The following is a 19091-nucleotide window of genomic DNA, read 5'->3' as shown; positions in this document are numbered from 1 at the left end:
TTTGGTGAGTCTTGGTAGGTGGTATAGGTTCCAAAACCAAAAGTGGGGGGGGGGGTTGTCTACAAGCACATGCATGTCTTCATTATCAGGATTGGAAAGGTCTTCCAAAGACTAACCGTGTGTTGCAATTAAAGTTGCAGATTTATTACACAGGGCCAGCTTTGGTTTGCAAGCTGTCTCCCAGATGCCCCTCCCTGAACGAGGAAACACAGTGCTGTTACCTCTCACTCTGCACCTACATTGCCAGGCGGCTTGGGGTGCTTCGTCTACCAAGTGCAGAGTGATTGGCTTTAACTGCTTGTGCATTCCAGGGCAAGTCCAGGGACCCCTCCACTTCCACTCCCCTGTGGCCTGGGGGAGAAGCTCTGGAAACGGAAGCAGCCTTTGTTCTGCAATTAATCATTTGAAGTCAAAGTCTGTTTGGGTACTACAAGTGATAGCCCACAAACACTATGAAGTGGCTGATTGTGTAGCTGGTGAAATTCCATCTCTGAGAGGACTTCCTTCATTGTAAATAGAAAAATATCTTGGGAATGAGGTAGGGAAAATTGTCAAGCTTAGGGAGAAGTGATGGGCTCTTTTATCCTAGAATAACTTTAAGACTAGATTCTGGTGTATAAGGAACTAAATCTTTTAAGTCAAAGACCTGTTATTACTTTCCTGCTGGTCTTGTCTTACCATGGCTGCTAGGAGACTGATCTGGGGAGCCTGGGGTGGAGGGGTAGTCAAGTCAATGGTCAGACTCCAAAAGAGAGAATGAGCTTAGAAAAGTGTGTGTCTGTCCAAGTATATAGCCCTTTCGGCCTGCCTGAGATAAAGGATTTTAGGGTTACCCATTATTTCATACTGACTATGCTTCTCTTCTCTGAGTTTTATTTTCTTACCCTTTGGAAACATTCCACATATACTAGCCAATGATGTTTTCATCAGCTGCTGCAGTGAGGAAGAAATTTCCCTTTACGTTGAGGAGTTAATGAGTTTGGTCTTTGCATTGTTTGTGTTTTACTTCAAGAGTGAAGAGTGACTTTACTTATTTCATTGACTTTCATAAATATTATCACCCGTGATGGTTCTACCAAGAATTCAACAATACCTAGTGAGTTAGTATCGTCAAAATGGATAGAAATGAGGGAGGTTCCCACAGCCCCTGGCTGGTCTCCATGATTGTACTTACTTATTTAGAACCAAAGCTGGACATTAGCCCCCTTACCCCTGGTTGTTGAGAAACAGCATGAGGACAGTACCTTTTAGAGACTTGAGGAATATCAGAATATCAAAAGACCTGCACAAATTCCACAGAATGCACAGAGCCTGACTTCTAATGCCTAGTCTATTGGGCACTGACTGGAAGGCTAGCCTGGCATAGCTATGTCCTTCTAAAAGCACAACATTAAAAACCACCTCTGTGACGTTAATGCTGTCTATGATGCAAGTAATCCTAATGAGGAAAATAACAAGATGTTTCCCTCAACCTTCTCCATCCAAAGTTCCAGAAATCATGTGGTATTGAGCTTTCTTAAGCAATAAAACCACTTTCACATCTCCACAAAGACTGTGCAGTTCTTTGTTCCTTGGCCTGACACTGCTTTGTTCAAGGCTGCATGGAGATCATGGCACAGGAGTGAATGAATATCCAGTTGGCATTTCATGTTTGTAGCTTCTTATTCGGTTTCCCTGACTTGTTCTCTTAAAGGGAGACCATAAAAATATAATCATTTGCTTATAGAAGAAGCAGTTCATAACAATGATTGATAAAGCCAACCCACACTGGGTAGCCAGACTGGAAAGTTATGTATTTTACAATTGTGATCTTCAGTAGGTGCCAACACCTCCCTTCTCTGTCCAACAAGAACTTTATCCACCATTCAAAGGGCCCTACGTGGAAACTAACTAGGCCATTGACAAAGGCATGTTTTTCTCCTGTTCCTTTGTTGATCATGTCCTTCCATGGATTTCTCATACTTGTTAGAAAGATTCTGGTTCACATGGCCTTAAATTTTCAGATACGTCTAGTGACATAGTGGTTTGTACCTTCAGCTTTTATAATCCTGCTTTTTAGGGACCTTGAGTATTCCCTATGCAATGCTGACTTACAGGACCATTTCTGTTTTGATTGGTGCACAGAGCCTGCCTTGTTCCCTCTCTGGACTATTTTGACCTTCTCTCTTTAGTGATGAGTGATATTAAAGTCTTCCTTAAACAGGTTCACATTACAGCTGGTCAGATTTCATGCTTTTACCAAACATGACTTTCAAGAACTGTGTTCCCTGCAATGCCTCCCTTTTCTTTGCCGCTATCCACCAGTGTTTCTGACACCATTGACTTTGAATATCTTCAGTGAAGGTGTATGCTTAGTCTGGGTCAGGCAGTGACTGTTGTTTTAGGTCACACAGTACTGGATGGGTAACAGAGATTCCTCTTTGAAGCTAGTGGCACTACAGGCAAAAACTCCTTCCGTATTCCTGAAGTCACTCCCTTGGTCCTATTATCTACATTACAAAAGAGAGTGACTATTAACAAATCTAACCCTGGTAATATCACTAGATTATATATTTTCCACTTTCTGAAATGAATTGGTCACTGTCATTTAAGAGAACTTCTAATAAATATCCACCAATAGATGTTTAAAACAGGATGATATTTTGTGGGGACCACTTACCCTTTTGTTTTCATTTTTAAAAAGACTTTGTATTTTGAGCGCAGTTTTAGATTTACAGCAAAATTGAGAGAGGGAGGTACGGAGATTTTCCATATACCCTTGGTCCCTACCCAGGCATAGCCACCCCCATTATCAGCACTCTTCACCAGAGTCCATTTGTTATGACTGATGAACCTATACAGACACATTATAATCACCCAAAGCCCATTGTTTACCTTAGGGATCACTGTTGGTGTACTTTCTAAGGGTTTGGATAAATATATAATGACATAGATCCATCATAATAATATTATACAGATATTTTGACTGCCCTAAAAATCCTCTGTGGTCTTTTCATCCTTTCCCCCCCCCAACCCCTAGCAATCTCCATAGTTTTGATTTTCCAGACCATTTACTCATTTTTTTTTAATTTTAATTAAATCCAAGTTAGTTAACAAATAGTGTAGTATTGATTTCAGGAGTAGAATTTAGCAATTCATCACTTGTGTATAATTCTCATCCCAACAAGTGCCCTCCTTAATGCCCATCACTGATTTAACCCATCCACCCACCCAACACCTCTCCAGCAACCCTCCGTTTCTTCTCTGTATTTAAGAGTCTCTTGTGGTTTGCCTTTCTCTCTGTTTTTATCTTATTTTTCCTTCCCTTCCCCTCCCCTATATTCATCTGTTTGGTATCTTAAATTCCACCTTTGAGTGAGATCATGATATTTATCTTTCTCTGACTGACTTATTTCACTTAACATAATACATTCTAGTTCTATCCATGTTGTTGCAAATGTCACGATTTCATTCTTTTTGATCACCAAGTAATATTCCATTGTGTGTGTGTGTGTGTGTGTGTGTGTGTGTGTGTGTAGTGAATTTTTAATGTTTATATATTTTTGAGAAGTGTGTGTGTGTGTATCCTAGACTCGTACTTATTATTCAAAAGTTGTTTGGTTGACAGTCTTGTTACAATTCAGTTATTTGAAATGAGAAAGAAAGGAAAAGGGAAAGAGCAGTTGACCAAAACAGAACAAAACAAAAAACATTAATTACAGTCACAGAAGTAAGCTTAGAGGAATGTTAGGTAGGATGGAATCAGATGGATCCATTTCATTTTTGTTCTGGGTTTATTAAAAGCAAAGAAAGCAAGTAGAAATTGGAGAGTAGAATAGAACTGAAATCAGGAAGATCAAGCAAAATTCCAAGCAAGACTATAAAAAAAAAAAAAAGAACCATGATGAAATGTGAGGTAACTCTTGCCTTTATGAGAAGTCAGTGGGTACTCCAGTGGGCTCTTATTTTTCCCACATTTTAGCCCACCTGGATCTTTCTCCACAGTTCTTACCTGTGAGTCTTTGCCAGATACTGTTGATCTCACAACCTTAGAACATATCTGAAAAGTAGCAAGCAGAGGTGAGTGGTAAACTGGCCATGTTTTGATTTTTAAAGATTTGCTATTTTATCAGAGCCCCAAACCTGGAAACCGGTGGCAATGGCTATCAGAAAAATCATCCTTTAAATTTTTTTTAAATGTTTATTTGAGAGAGAGAGAAAGAGAGAGAAGGAGGTGGGGAGGGGCAGAGAGAGAGGGAGATACAGAATTTGAAACAGGCTCCAGGCTCTGAGCTATCAGCACAGAGCCCGATGCAGGGCTTGAACTTGTGAACCATGAAATCATGATCTGAACTGAAGTCAGATGCTTAACCAACAAGCCACCCAGGTGTCCCATGTATCATCCTTTTAAAAGGCCTTGTCCTCTTAATCAGTTATCCAGCTCCAAGATATTCCTGGACAGTTCTTTAGGAAGAAGACTTGTGTTGGTTCTCATTCTCCCAGAGAGGAAGGCTGTTTATTTTTTTTTCTCTTTCCCCCAGAGGCTTCAATGGGGTCTCTTGAAGTCCATACACAGGGGTTTTCCAATTTTTTTTAATGGATCTCTTTCTGTTCAGAAGAAAACATACATAAATAAAATAGATAAAGCTTTTCTAGCTGAAGCAGGGTTTGCAGATGTTGGGATCTGGAGGATCCCCTAACTCTTCCTCCTCTCCCTGAGGCACCTTTGCTGAATGCTAAGGCTCTTTGGAGGACAGTTTGAACACACTGCTCTAAAGTACTGGTTTTCCCATAATGACAATCAGTGTATAACAGCCTGAACACTCTACCCCACCTCCTCGATACCTCACTTAGCTCTTGATTGGTTGGTGTGTTCAATTCCTATGGTCATAAATGAAGGCACTTCTGGTATTGTAAACTTCATGATGATTTCGGTGTGTTCTGTTTTGTATACATACTATGAACCAACGAAATCCTGGTTGTTAAAAGAATAAAGACATTGTCCTTCAGTCTCCTGAAGTCAGCGGGTTCTGACTTGGTTTGGTTTAGCTGTGGGTATATAAATCAGCCTGTAGAAGACCCAAAGGTATACCCAGTTTTTAAAAAAAAATTTTTTAATGTTTTTATTTATTTTTGCGACAGAGAGAGACAGAGCATGAGCAGGGGAGGGGCAGAGAGAGAGGGAGACACAGAATCGGAAGCAGGCTCCAGGCTCTGAGCTGTCGGCACAGAGGTCCGACACGGGGCTCGAACTCACGGACTGTGAGATCATGACCTGAGCCGAAGTCGGATGCTTAACCGACTGAGCCACCCAGGCGCTCCAGGTATACCCAGTTTTAAGCTCTTCCAGAAAATGAGTTTGTAATAGTGGGGAACCCAAGCCTATGAATAGAAAGGCATGCCATTCTTTGTATTGCAGTTCACAACACCCCTAGATCTCCAAAGGGTTCAAGACAAAAGTGTGATTTTGTAGGTTATCCATCCAAGGATGGGAAAGATATTATTACACTTTTCTACATTCTAAGCAGAAGCAGACTTTCCTCCCCAGATAGTTCTAATATGAAAACAAGGTTGCAGATCACTTCTATAAAGTAAGGACTAAGCAGGAATGTCAGAAAACATGTATCCTGGCCTCATCTCATATTTGCACCTTTCTTCAGTAGACTTTGGCAGCATTTGAAATTTACCAGGGCCCTCAATAACTCTTTAGAGATTCATTATAATGAGGAAGAAGAAAAGGTAGGGGTTTTAATAGTTTTACTGAGGCATTTATGAACTGAGAATAGTCATTTTTGTTCTCTAACTTATTTGTCTGTTTTTTCCCCTATATTTCAGATTTTCAGGGGTGGAGGGGATGCTGTGGAACTTTGAAATCAAGTCTAGTTATTTGCCTATGAGAAATCATGAGCAACTAACTATGTGTGATTTTCTAGAGTAAATATTTAGACCAGAAACAAAAATAGAACCAACATCTAGGCCAGAACCAAAAACAAGTCCATGCACAATGGAGCCACGGGGGAGACTGAGCATGTAAGTGGCTAGGAGTTAGCTCTTTAACTAAAGCAGAAAAGTTCTTACATCCTAGGTGAGAGGAGCAAATTCCAGACTCAGGAAAAGCTGCATTAACCTCACTGAGCCTCAGTCTTCTTTTGGGCAATGTCGTGTGGATACTTTTAGGAATCCTGGAATGTGTACATAAGTTGACATGTATAAATATTTAGCACATTTGGGTGGCTTTAATGCCCTTTCTTTTTGCTTATTCAGGACTCAGTCAGCTAATCAGTAACTAGAACTAGATTTTTAAATGTTTTTACTCCCCACCCCAGGGATAAATGGAAAAGCTAATTATTCTACAACTCTGGGTATTCACTAAACATTTAGACTTGATTAAAGTGGGAGGGGGGAACTACCAATGCAAATCATTCATTTGCCACTTAGGTATTTGCTAACAGCTCCCTTGTGCATGGGAGACCACTTGATGTAGGAATAGGGAAGAGACCCAGAAATGCACAAGGCATGATCATTGTCCTCAAGTGGTTCCTGTGGTTTAAGAGAAATCAGACACCTATACAGTCCTAAAATGAGAAGTCCTTAAGTGCCTGAAGAGAGGCGCAAAGTGCTCTTTCAGTTGGGAAAAGAGTAATTACTTCTGGCTAGGAGAGGTGAAGGAAGCTTTCATGACTTTGGCACTTAAGCTGAGAGCAGAAGAATGGGAAGAATTTGAACTTAGGGAAATGAGTAAGAAAGTCATCGAGGGAACAGTCAGAGCAACCTGCGAGGCGAGAAAAGCCATGATGCAAAGAGCAGTGAATAGATTGGCTGGGACAGGGAGTGAGGGGGAAGGAAAGGGTATTTGATAAGTAATCATATACAATGCGTTCTACACTGTTCACAGCAGCGGTGTTAAGTGTGGTATTATTCCTGCTTTTACAGATGAGGAAATTGAGGCTCAGAGGGTTAAGTGATTTGTCCAAGGACAATATAAGACCAGATCCATGTCTGAAAATGTAAGATGGACAAGTAAACGAAGTTTAGAACAGAGCGACCCTTGATTGCCATAATGGGGAATTTGAATCCTATACTGTAGTTCAGCGTTCAGCAAACATAGCTATGGCCCATGGGCCAAATTTGGCCCACTACGTTTTTATAAATAAAGGTTGTTAGAACACAGCATTTGCACTGCTGTTCATTCATGTATTGTTTTAATGGTTCCTTTCACACTACAACAGCAGAGTTGAACAGTCGCAGAGATCATATGGCAAAAAGCAGAGAGGGAATGGGAAGATGGGCAAAGTGAGTAAACGGGAGTGGGAGATACAGGCTTCCAGTTAGGAAGTGAATAAGTCACTGGAATAAAAGGCACAACATAAGGAATATAGTCAGTGCTTTGTGATAGCATCGTATGGTGACAGATAGTAGCTGTACTTGGGGAGAGCATAGTATAATGTATAGAGATGTTGAAGCACTGTGTTGTACACATGAAATTAATGTAACATCATGTGTGAACTAAAATAAAAAACGAGAATACTTAGGAGCGCCTGGCTGGTTTCGGCTCAGTTCATGATCTCGTGATTCATGGGACTGAGCCCCATGCTAGGCTCTGTGCTGACAGCTTGGGATTCTCTCTCTCTCTCTCTCTCTCTCTCTCTCTCTCTCTCACTCTCTCCCTCTCTCTCTCTCTCTCTCTCCCTCCCTCCCCCTCTCTCCCCCTCTCCCCCTGCCCTCTCTCCCCCTGCCCTGCTCTCTGTCTCTTTTTCTCTCTCTCTCAAAATAATAAACTTAAAAAAATGAAAATACCTAGAAAAAATTATAGAAACTCAATATAAATTCCCTTTCACAATCTGAGGCACTGATCTTTTGATTATCTTTCAGCTGTTGTAAAAGGATCTAACACTCTGCATTCTTTTCCACTTTATAGATCAGCCTTAAAATGGAATAGACTATACTTTAAAAATTTTTTTTCTAATGTTTTTTTTTTTAATTTTTTTTTCAACGTTTATTTATTTTGGGGACAGAGAAAGACAGAGCATGAATGGGGGAGGGGCAGAGAGAGAGGGAGACACAGAATCGGAAACAGGCTCCAGGCTCTGAGCCATCAGCCCAGAGCCTGACGCGGGGCTCGAACTCACAGACCGCGAGATCGTGACCTGGCTGAAGTCGGACACTTAACCGACTGCGCCACCCAGGCACCCCCCCTTTTTTTTTTTAATTTTTTTTTCAACGTTTATTTATTTTGGGGACAGAGAAAGACAGAGCATGTCTAATGTTTATTTTTGAGAGAGAGAGACAGAGCATGAGCTGGGGAGGGACAGAGAGAAGGAGACACAATCAGACACAATCAGAGCTCCAGGCTCTGAGTGGTCAATACAGACCCCAACACAGGGCTCGAACTCACAGACCATTAGATCATGACCTGAGCTGAAACTAGATACCCAACCAACTGAGCCACCCAGGTGCCCTTGGATGGACTATACTTTTAAGATAACGTACCTCAGCGTGCCTGGGTGGCTCAGTCGGTTAAGTGTCCAACTTCAGCTCAAGCCATGCTCTTGCGGTTTGTGGGTTCGAGCCCCACGTTGGGCTCTGTGTTGATAGCCCAGAACCTGGAGCCTGGTTCAGATTTGGTATTTCCCTCTCTCTCTACCCCTCCCCCACTCATGCTCTGTCTCTCTCTCTCAAAAATAAACAATAAAAAAATGTTTTTAAAAAGACAACATACCCTTAAAATCAACAACTTGATTTTATATATCTTAAATATATAGCTTATCTAGCCTAAATGATCTATATTGGAATTGTCTGGGATATAGCTATGATTCCGATATTAAAGAAAAATAACTTGTCCTACAAAAAAAAAATTAAAATATTTACTCTCTGACCATTGCAGAAAACCTTTGCTAACCCTGGCTATAGTTGATTGAGAGTCACTAAAAGGTTTCAAGAAGGGAAGTGACATTCTCAGAGTTATACATCACCAATTGAGACTGCACTCATCAGTAGGATGGAGTGGGGGAGGAAGATCAATTAGAAGGCTAGTTCAGTAGTCTGGGATCTCATCCCTTGACTCCCTGACTTGTCACACTAGCCTTCCAGCAAGTCTCCCAACCAAAACGTTGAAGCTTAGAGATTCAGGTGGGCAGCAACAATGAGTGAAGTGCACTGAGTGTAAGAAAGTCATCTGTGTGGACAAGCTGGTAGATGGCACCGCCTGACCACCTCAGGACTGCCATACGCCAGCAAGTGACAGGAAGCGCCACACACTGAGAGGCTGAGGTGCAGAGATGCCACTCTGTTGCTGTGCCTTCCAGTTGTGTAAGAGAGGTCAGAATGCTGACTTCTTATGTGAAGTCTCTGCATTTAAGAATGTTAGCAACTGAATTCAAAGTTACTTAAACCTCCTGTGGCTGATGAAAACTGAATCTCAGTTTATTTAAACCCTCTGAAGTTGATCACACTGCAAGACCTCTGCTTTGCAGTCTCTTCCCACATGATTTCTAAAACCCTGATTCTTTGTCAGTTTCCTGTAAGAAAGTCTGAGTGGTCTAGACAGAAGGCCAAACCAGTCACGGCATTCCTTAAGTCAGAGCCTAATCCAGACCAAGACCCGAACTCTCTTCAATTCTATAAAGGCTGAAAGAGGTGCAGAATCTGCAGGAGAAAAGTTTGAAGCTAGCAAAGATTGGTTCGTGAGATTTCTGGAAAGAATCATCTCCATAACTTAAAAGTATGAGGTGAAGCAGCAAGAGCTGATGTGGAAGCTATAGCAAGTTATCTAGAATAGCTAGCTGAGATCATTAACGAAGGTGGCTATGCTAAACCACAAGTTTTGAATGTAGACAACAATCTTCTGTTGGAAAAAAAGATGTCATCTAGAACTTTCATAGCTTGAGAAGAAAAGTCAGTATCTGGCTTCAAAGCAGAAACTGACTCTCTTGTTGGGGGCTTATGCAGTTGGTGACTCTAAGTTGAAGGCGATGTTCACTTACCATTCTGAACATCCTAGGACCCTTAAGCACTGTGCCATATCTGCTCCATCTGTGCTCTATAAATGGAACAACAAAGCCTGGATGATAGCACATCTTTTAACAAAATGGTTTGCCGAATATTTTAAGCCTGCCGTTGAGACGTACTGCTTAGAAAAAAAGATTCCTTTCAAAATATGACTGTTCGTTGACAATTCACGCGGTCACTCAAGAGCTCTGATGGAGATGTACACTGAGATGAATGTTGTTTTCATACCTGATAACACAACATCCATTCTGCAGCCCATGGATGAAGGAGTCATTTCAACTTCCAAGTTTTATTATTTAAGAAATATATGTTATAAGTCTTTAGCTGTCATAGATAGCTGAGGGATCTGGAGAAAGTATACTGAAAACTTTCTGGAAGGGATTCATTATCTAGATGTCATTAAGAACATTCATGATTCATGGAAAGAAGTCAAAATATCAACATGAACAGGAGTTTGGAAGAAGTTGATTCCTGCCCTCATGGATGACTTTGAGGATTCAAGACTTCAGTGGAGGAAGCTGCTGAAAATTTGGTGGAAATAGCAAGAGAACTAGAACTAAAGATGTGACTGAATGGCTGCAATCTCATGATAGAGTTTTAAGACATGAGGAGTTGCTTCTTTCGGATGAGCAAAGAAAGTGTTTTTTGAGATGGAATCTACTTTTGAAAAAAATCATGTGAAGGTTGTTGAAATGACAACTAAGGATTTAGAAAATTATGTAACCTTAGTTGATAAAATGACAGCAAGGCTCAAGAGGATTTGATTCAACTTTGGAAGAAGGTCTACTGTGGGTAAAATGCTATCAAACAGCATGGCATGCTACAGAGAAGCCATCCATGAAAAGAAGAGTCAGTTGATGTGGCAGACTTCATTGTTGTCTTATTTTAAAACATTGCCACAGCCATCCAACCCTCAGCAATTACTACCTTGGTCAGTCAGTGGCCATCAACCTTGAAGCAAGACCCTCCACCAGCAAAAAGATTACAGCTCACTGAAAGCTCAGATGGTCAGCATGTTTTAGCAATAAAGTATTATTTAATTAAGGTATGTACGTTTTTTGGACATAATGTTATCACTCAATAGACTGACGTATAGTGTAAACATAACTTTAATTTTCATTGTGAAGCCAAAAAATTCATGTGACTCTCTTTATTGCAACATTTGCTTATTACGGTGGTGTTGAACAAAACCTGCAGTATCTCCAAGGTATGCCTGTAGCTTCTCTTATTTTATTTGGTTGAGAAATTTTTGCCATACCTACACCAAAGTTGAGCTTCTAGATAGGACTTTTGGAATCTGTGTTCAGATCTGAAAAATTAGAGTGAATTCTTTGGTCTGCTTTCAGGACACATCTTAATGATATTCCTGTGAGATAATACTTTGTGAATAACACCACCTACTTCACGTGTATTCAGAAACTGTTGCCATGCGTTCTTAAGAAGTTCCTTTACCTCTATGATGGGAGATTCCATAATGGCTATCCTTTATTGACCATTTGCTCTATACCTGGTATACTGTTTTGCATATATTCATTTAATCTTCACAATAATAGGATGTGGTTGATTTTAATCTCAATTTTATAGATAAAGAAACTGAAACTGAAATTTAGAAAAATCGATTAACTTGCTCTAAGTCTTCTAATAACTGCCAGAGTTAGAATTGGAATCAAGTCTAGCTGATGCTGAAGCTCCTTGCACCAAGCTGTGTCTTCTCCCAATCCTTTGTGACTTTCAAGAATGCCCTTTGAAAAGGAGATGATAAAATGGAAGGTGAATGTTTGGAGAAGAGCAGGGTAGAATCACTGAGATCAGAGTTGTCCTGGGAAGTCCAGGGTGTATGTGACTGCCTGTAGTCTACAGAGCAGCCACTGACCAGTAGTAAAAGGTTTGTAGTGGGGAAAGAACCTTAGGTTGGCTCCTCTCCTTCCTGCCTCTACACCCCCAACCGCTACCATTGCCCCGACATCCAGAGAACATGGAGAGAGGCTCCAAGGGATCTGGGCGTTGGGGAAGGGCATTGCTGAGCAGGAGCATGGTAGAAGCCCAACTCTGAAGCAAGAGACCAGAATTCTCAACGGGAAAATGAACTACTAAAGCAAAAGATGACCCCCAAAAGCTCCCTAGAAGGTAGGGGGCATGGAGGGAAATAGTAACTCCAAACCATTTCATTGAAACAGTCACTGATGGGTGTGCTTTTGAAAGCAAATCTTTCTGGAGAGAAGCCAAGAAGAGAAGATTCTGCAAACTGGGACCTCATTACAGCACCATCATCTTGGTTTGCAAATGCCCTACTAGTCGGAGTCTCCAATGCAGTCTGACCTGGATTTGATCCTTTCAGCGCATTCTCCTCTTGTGCGGGTACAGTCTTAGTTACTGCTGCAAACACAAATGCTTAGTGCGTGGTGTGGCGTATACACTCAGACCTATGTCAGCGTTGAGAAGCACCCATTCCTGGGCAGCTCTGAAGATGTATTTCTTAGCCTATATAAATCACTACTCATTTTTGTCTCATTTTTATTTCTTTTCTGATGCTCAGGTCAGCATGTCGAATTCATTGTAGCTAACTTGTACATGTGGGCAGAGAGATTGGATTACCAACCATGTGTTTTAAGTAAATTGTGTAAAATTAGCTAAGTAAAGAAGTAACGCACTCAACTATTTCTTTGATATTAAGCAAGTACGTGAGTAATATTGAGCAAAAGATTTTTATCGGAGGCCCTAAAGAAAAAGCACATTCAATTTTTTTAATGTTTGGGTTGCTGGATCTTTACTTAATCTTTAAAAAATATTTTTGAAAAAATTTTGAAAATAAAGAAACATACAAAAGATAATACAACACACCCATATTCCCACCACGTGGAAGTAGCTATTAACATTTTGCCACATACTCAATATTTTGTAATTTAAAAAATGAAGCATTACAGATAAAAGTGAAATTTTATTTGACATGTTACCTCCCAATGCCGTTCTCATCTTCCGTGTTACTAGTGATAAACTCTATCATGAAACCAGTGAGTGGCTTTCCAGTCTCTGTATACATACAGGCAGATGTTTGCATGTATGTTTATACACACATGCAGGCATCTATGAACAATAGGGTTTTGCGGGTACTGTTTACATACGTGCACAGTGTAGCAGACTGCATGCTTGGTAACAACAGTAGGAAACCTATAGTGAGTGATTATGCTGTGCCTGGAGCTGCGCAAGAGAGAGTCTCCATCCTTTCGGTGACTCTTTGCAGCAGCACTGTTGTTGTTATCCTCCTTTTAGAAAATGAAGGTGCACAGAGAGGTTACTTGCCCAGGGTCACACAGCTGATTAATGGTGGGGCTGAGAATTAGTCCCACCATCACGGTCTGGAGCCCGAGCCCTTGACCATCATGCTAGATGGCCTCTTCGCTGTATCACTCTGAAGAATTCTTCACTCTCTCAATATCATGTTTTGGATATCTGTAATTGTTGATTTTGTAAATCTGGTTTATTTCTTTTCACAGTTGTGTTGTAAATCTGGTGTATTTCTTTTCACAGTTGTACCATACTCCGTTAAGTGAGTATTGTATATAAGCAGCATTGCATGGGGGTCAGGACCTGTAAAATAGGAATAGTGAAAATATCGACCTCACAAGGCTGGGTGAGAATTAAATGGTTTAATTCAAATAAAGCAGGTAGAGTAGTACGTGGTACCGAGCAAGCATCCAATAAATGTTAGCTGGTATTACTTGCTATTATCATCTATCCATTATTCTAATGAACATAATCACTAGGTTGATTCTGGTTTTTCATTATTGCATATATTGCTCCAGAGAAAGCCCTGTGTCTGTATACGAAGGTTTCATTTGGTTATCTCCCTAGAAGAGGAATTGATGACTCGTAGGGAGTGCATGTTCTCAGTTAAACCTGGTATTGCCAGAGCCAACTATACTAATCTCCACTCCTCCCTAAATGCACTGTGCAGAGGTTCCCTTCTCCCCACAGCCTCAGTAAGAGTTGATATTATCTGACTGCTGGATGTGCAAATTTGATGACATAATTCATATACTATGAAGTCCTCCCTTGTTAAAGTGTGCAAGTCAGTAGTTTTTAGTATCTTCACCAGTATGTGCATCCATTACAACTACCTAATTCTAAGAGAAACCCCTTAACCCATTAGCAGTCATCCCCACTGTCCCCCATGCCGACCCCTACTTGCTCATCTGCTTTCTTTCTCTGTAGATTTGCCTACTCTGGACATTTCTTATAAGTGGAATCGTGTGCTTTGTGGATTGTTGAGGTTCATCCGTGCTGTAGCATGTATCAGAACTTCACTCTTTTTCACGGCCCAGCAGTACTCCACTGTGTGAACATACTGCATTTTGTTCGTCTGTTTCGGTTGTTTCTACCCCTGGCCATTATGGATAACATTGCTATAAACATTTATATGAAAATTTTGGTATGAACATATATTTTCCTTGTCTTGGATATACATGCACATTTATATACCCAGCCATGGAATTGCTTGGTCCTTTGGTAACTATGCTTACCATATTGAGAATCTAACAAAGTGGCTGCACCATTTTGCAGTCCCTTCAGCCATGTCTGAGGGCTCCAATTTCTCCACATCCGTACTTCTGACATTTGCTACTTTCTTTTTAATTCTCACCATCCTAGGGGATATGCAAATATCTCGTGGTTTTGATTAGCATTGCCCTGATGACTAATGATATTGAGCATGTTTTCATCGGCTTAGTAGCCTTCGTATGTCATCTTTGGCCTCTTTTTTCATTGGGCAGTTTGCCTTTTTATTGGAGTTATTGGAGTTCTCCGTGTGTGTGTGTGTGTGTGTGTGTGTATTCTGAATATAGGTCCCTTATCAGATACATGATTTACAAATATTTTCTTCCATCTTGTGGGTTGTCTTTTCACTTTCTTGATATGAATTGGTATATTTTAATATTTGTAGTTTTCATATGTTTCCTCAAACTTGAGTTTTCAAAGTTGTCTATTATCTGCTGACTGGATCACAAGCCAGAGAGCCCACGTAAGTGTCTACTCAGAGTAAAGTGTATGCATCTAGTATTCCCCAGGTCAGAAGACTGTCCTGCATTGGTCACAGAAACAGACTTTCTGAAGTCATCTATGTGAGCCTCTCAGCCATTGAAGGAAAGTCAGTTTTAATAACATAGAAAACATGCCTTCACACCTAATAAGTGTTTGAATTTGATAATCAAAGGCACCGAGAAACCATTCCTTGTATTTCCAAACTGCCAGTTGGTTAAAATTCAAAAGCATTTGGATTCCTGTTTAACCTGGCCTCTTCCTTTTTTTTTTTTCTTTCTCCTCCTCCTCTCTTTACCTCCTCCTCCCGCCCCCCTCCCTGTTTTGATTTCAGATTGAAAATGGCTCAGGAATCCGTCAGCAAGTTGACGTCAGAAAAGAAAGTGGAGACGAAGAAAATCAATCCCACAGCTAGTCTGGTGAGATGCATTTTTCAGCCTAACCTCAAGATTTTTCATTATAACTGAGGTGTATCCAGGAATGTGTCTGAATTTAAAGGACAAAACTCAGAGGAATGAGCAGTATCCAGATTCTCAGTCCCCATTGCAGATTAGTTTAGGTAAGAAAGAATATAGGGGAGCAGGGAGCGAGGAGCAAAACACAGTTTCTTGTGTTCTCCCAGCAGACTCAACAAGATGGTTTCCTGGTGGAGCAAATTTAGTCACTTGCCATTTTACACCCTTCCACACCCCATACCGACATCCCCCTTATCTCAAAGCGCCTTTGTCCCAAAATGTTGAGACATTTAAGAAAGGGGTAGAGATTATGCTCTTTAGATAACTGGGAAAACCAAGATGCAAAAAGATACAACCTACCTAGGATCACTTCCCAAATGGATAACAAAAACCTGGCACAGAGTCTTGGTGCCTGACATCCTCCCTGGCCTCGAAACTTGGAGTCTAGTCTGTGAGGGGAAATTGTCCTCCATAGTCCCATTCGGGAAGGTTCACAGTGTAGCTCTACCTATATGTTAGAAATAGTAGTCAGAATAGCTAAATGGTTAGGAACTCAAGGTGTTAGGGTTCAAATCCCAGCTTAGCCACTTACTAGTTGTAAAACCTGAGTGAAATCACTTTGCTTCTTTCTTTTTGGTAAAAAGAGAGAAATAATACTTCTTTTGCTTTAGGGTTATCTTGAGGAAACTGAGAGATGTACAAAGTGCCTGATAATAAGAGCTTAAAAATGTTAGCTGTTTTTCTTGTCATTACAAATTTTGGCAGCATTAGTTGGCCCTGCCCTGGAGAACAGCAATGAGTGTTCTCTCTTGAAGAGAACACTCTCCTCAGTTTGATTTTCAGACCCTACCTTCTCTGTCTCCTGGTGTCCCACAGCTACTCATTTTTATCCTTTTCAGGTACTTGTACCATTTGCCAGCTACTTAAAATTTTTTGGCCATCTAAGTGAAATTTCATTTTATTAAAGCAAGATTTTTTACGTTGATTGATTGTGGTATCTCTCATAACAACCCTATCAGGAGCTAAATGAATGTTGGGTGAGAAGTGGGGAAGTCAGAGTCATTGGACTCGATCAGGGAAAGCCTCAGTCAGAGCACATAGCTCCCCCCCAATGGGCATATCCTCTGTGCCCATTTGACAACATATTCATTACCTTCACTTGTATGATTTTTGGTGACAGTGAGCTCAACCCTGATTTTTGTCTTCCTCCTTGGTCAGCCTCTACCCCTTTCACCAGCCCTCTTGTTTTGGGCCTCTGTCTTGAATTTTACAGCCAAACCTTATTTCTAGAGGCACAGAATGGATTCAGCCCTGTCAGTGGGTTTAGTGTGGAAATTTTTTAATAGGTGACCTCCACTGTGAGTTAGCTCCCAGTTGTGATCTTCAACTTGTCTTTTGTTGTTGTTTATTTTGGTGGAAATTAGGCAAGAGCTTGAAAACTGATTCCTTATTCAACTTCATAGGTCAAAGTTGAGATCAAAACGCAGGATGGGTGTTTAGAAATCACCAGCATAAGTTTACATATAGGCCAGTTTAGTAATTCAATGCGTCACATCTCATAGATCACAAGCAGTTGAGGATCTGCTCCCAAGAGGCCTCTCTGTGCAAAACAGTACACCTCTTCCATTTCTTTTTTTTAGCCTTTTATTTGCCCACCTGAAAAGCAGACAGACCCATTCTCACTATGCTTAGTATTTTACTCCTCTGAAGTCCTAGAAACAGTGAGGGCCCATGTTCTGTTGTGTGGTTTCTTATTTGTATTCATATCTTGCCAGTGCACTCTGATGTCCTTCTTTAGAAGGCTGTCCCTGGGAAGGAAGCTCTGGGGGAGCAGAGAAGAACATCCATGGCAAATAGGAGCTTCCTCCCTGCTGTGTGGATTAAATCTGCTCATCTTCCCTTCTACACAGCCTTTGTTTAGTATTGCCAAGTTGACCGTGTGCAGATGGTTTCAACTTGGAAATGGTGATTTGTTTCATATCTAGCCTCTTCCGAAACGATTTCGTAGGCATTCCCTATTTCCACGAATAGACTGAGCACTGGGGTAGGAGGAGTCTTTGAGTGACACTGCAACATTAGGACCTTTGTCACAGAGGAAGAGAACAGCACAGCCTAGCATGGTGAAAGGTCAGTATTTTAGGTGGATATAATTGATTGATTAGCTGGTTATTCATTGTTTGTTTTTGGAAAGTAACAGTAATAGGGTGGGAGGAGTAGGTAACTGAGGATTTCTGGAAAGAGGGATAGAATGACTCGCATTTCTCGGGCATTGAGTACAACACTGTTCATCATTTTAGACCAACGCTTTGAGAAATTTACCAAAATCTGAGAAAGATAAAAATTTAGAAAAAAGAATGATAATAAACTCATTTTTCCCCCTCAAAAAACAGAAGGAAAGACTGCGTCAGAAGGAAGCCAGTGTGACCACCAACTAATACAGAGACATATGAAAATGACGGCAACGCGATGTATTTTCTTTCATGGTCCTTTGCAACACCGGTGCTGCAGGAAGTTCTTGAAAGATACGTCACCAAATGTTCGTTTTGCTCATCTCTTTCTGAGGTCATTGCAGTGAGCACCCCGTGCCTTTTTAAGGAAGTCCCCTGTTAGGCCACAGGAACAATGAGAAACTGTTTACAGGACCATTGCAGGAATATTGATTATTGTCTCTTTAGAGGTCCAGAGTCACTCCATTACAGGACCAGAAGAAATACCAAGATTTTCCAAGTATCTTTAAAAGCAGTGATTTCAAGCTTTCTAACCGAAGCTTGATATATATAAACTCGTGACAGAAGAGAAGGATCTTTTATGACAATTGCTGTGCAAGAACTTAAGCCTTGATCTTTGCATACTGCTGCTTTGACAATTGATCTTAATTTTCATCCTGTTCCAGGAAGATCCTGAAGCACCTTTCTCACCAAAAATGTGGAGCTTACCAAAACTATATTTAAGAGGTCCAAGACTATGTATTTTCCAGAAGAGAGAAATGGTTATTTGTTTGTTGTTGTTGTTGTTGTTGTTGTTGATATTCATATAATTGAAAGGATAGAAGATGGAATTATACATGGGTGGAAAAGAAATTATGATACAAGGAGTTGACATCAGCTATTAAGCAAGACCCATTCTTTTGTTTTTATAGAAGCTTGCTGTGGTTTCCTTGCCCAGCAGAAATTCTGCACCCTAACTTCTGGAAAAAATAGGGATAACCAAGCCAGCACAGGCTTGGAGGTCAAAGTACCTGCTCGGGCAAGCGATCCAGTAACAGCAGACTTGACATTTCAGACTGTTCATGAGTGGATAAGGCCACAGTGACATTGAGCTCAGCTCTGCATCGTGTTCTGGGACTGTGTGCATGTGGCTGTACCTCTCCCACCAACCTCAGGAGGCAGTTTCCAGACAGGAGAGCAAATGCTACTTTCAGTCTTTCACCATGACCTCAACCAACAGGCCTGTGACCTAGGCTGTAGCAAGAGTCTTTGATGTCAAAAAAATTAAGAGCATAAAAAAAGTTCTTTACATCAAAATGAAAAGAAGATGATTACATTAATATTAAGCTTTGAGTGGAATATCACACACAGGCAGCTCTTTCTGACCCTGGGAGCCCTTAAGACCACT

At 40.8% G+C, this 19091-nt stretch overlaps 1 protein-coding gene across 2 annotated transcripts in view; it reads left to right on the top strand.

The window, feature by feature from the left end:
• The window catches only part of FMN1 (formin 1), a 422489-nt gene extending 403712 nt beyond the window's left edge, over positions 1–18777 (top strand). For both annotated transcript variants that reach the window (XM_047863846.1, XM_047863848.1), the window contains 2 exons: positions 15356–15440; positions 17867–18777. In XM_047863846.1, coding sequence (XP_047719802.1) covers positions 15356–15440; positions 17867–17911 — 130 coding nt within the window. In that variant the 3' untranslated portion in view covers positions 17912–18777. The remainder of the gene's footprint in view (positions 1–15355; positions 15441–17866) is intronic.
• Positions 18778–19091: the final 314 nt, after the last annotated feature.

This window comes from Prionailurus viverrinus, chromosome B3, assembly GCF_022837055.1.
Source record: "Prionailurus viverrinus isolate Anna chromosome B3, UM_Priviv_1.0, whole genome shotgun sequence".
NCBI classification, from domain to species: Eukaryota; Metazoa; Chordata; class Mammalia; order Carnivora; family Felidae; genus Prionailurus; species Prionailurus viverrinus.
Note: the sequence above shows the minus strand (reverse complement) of the source record. Positions and strands in the feature narration are given on the sequence as shown.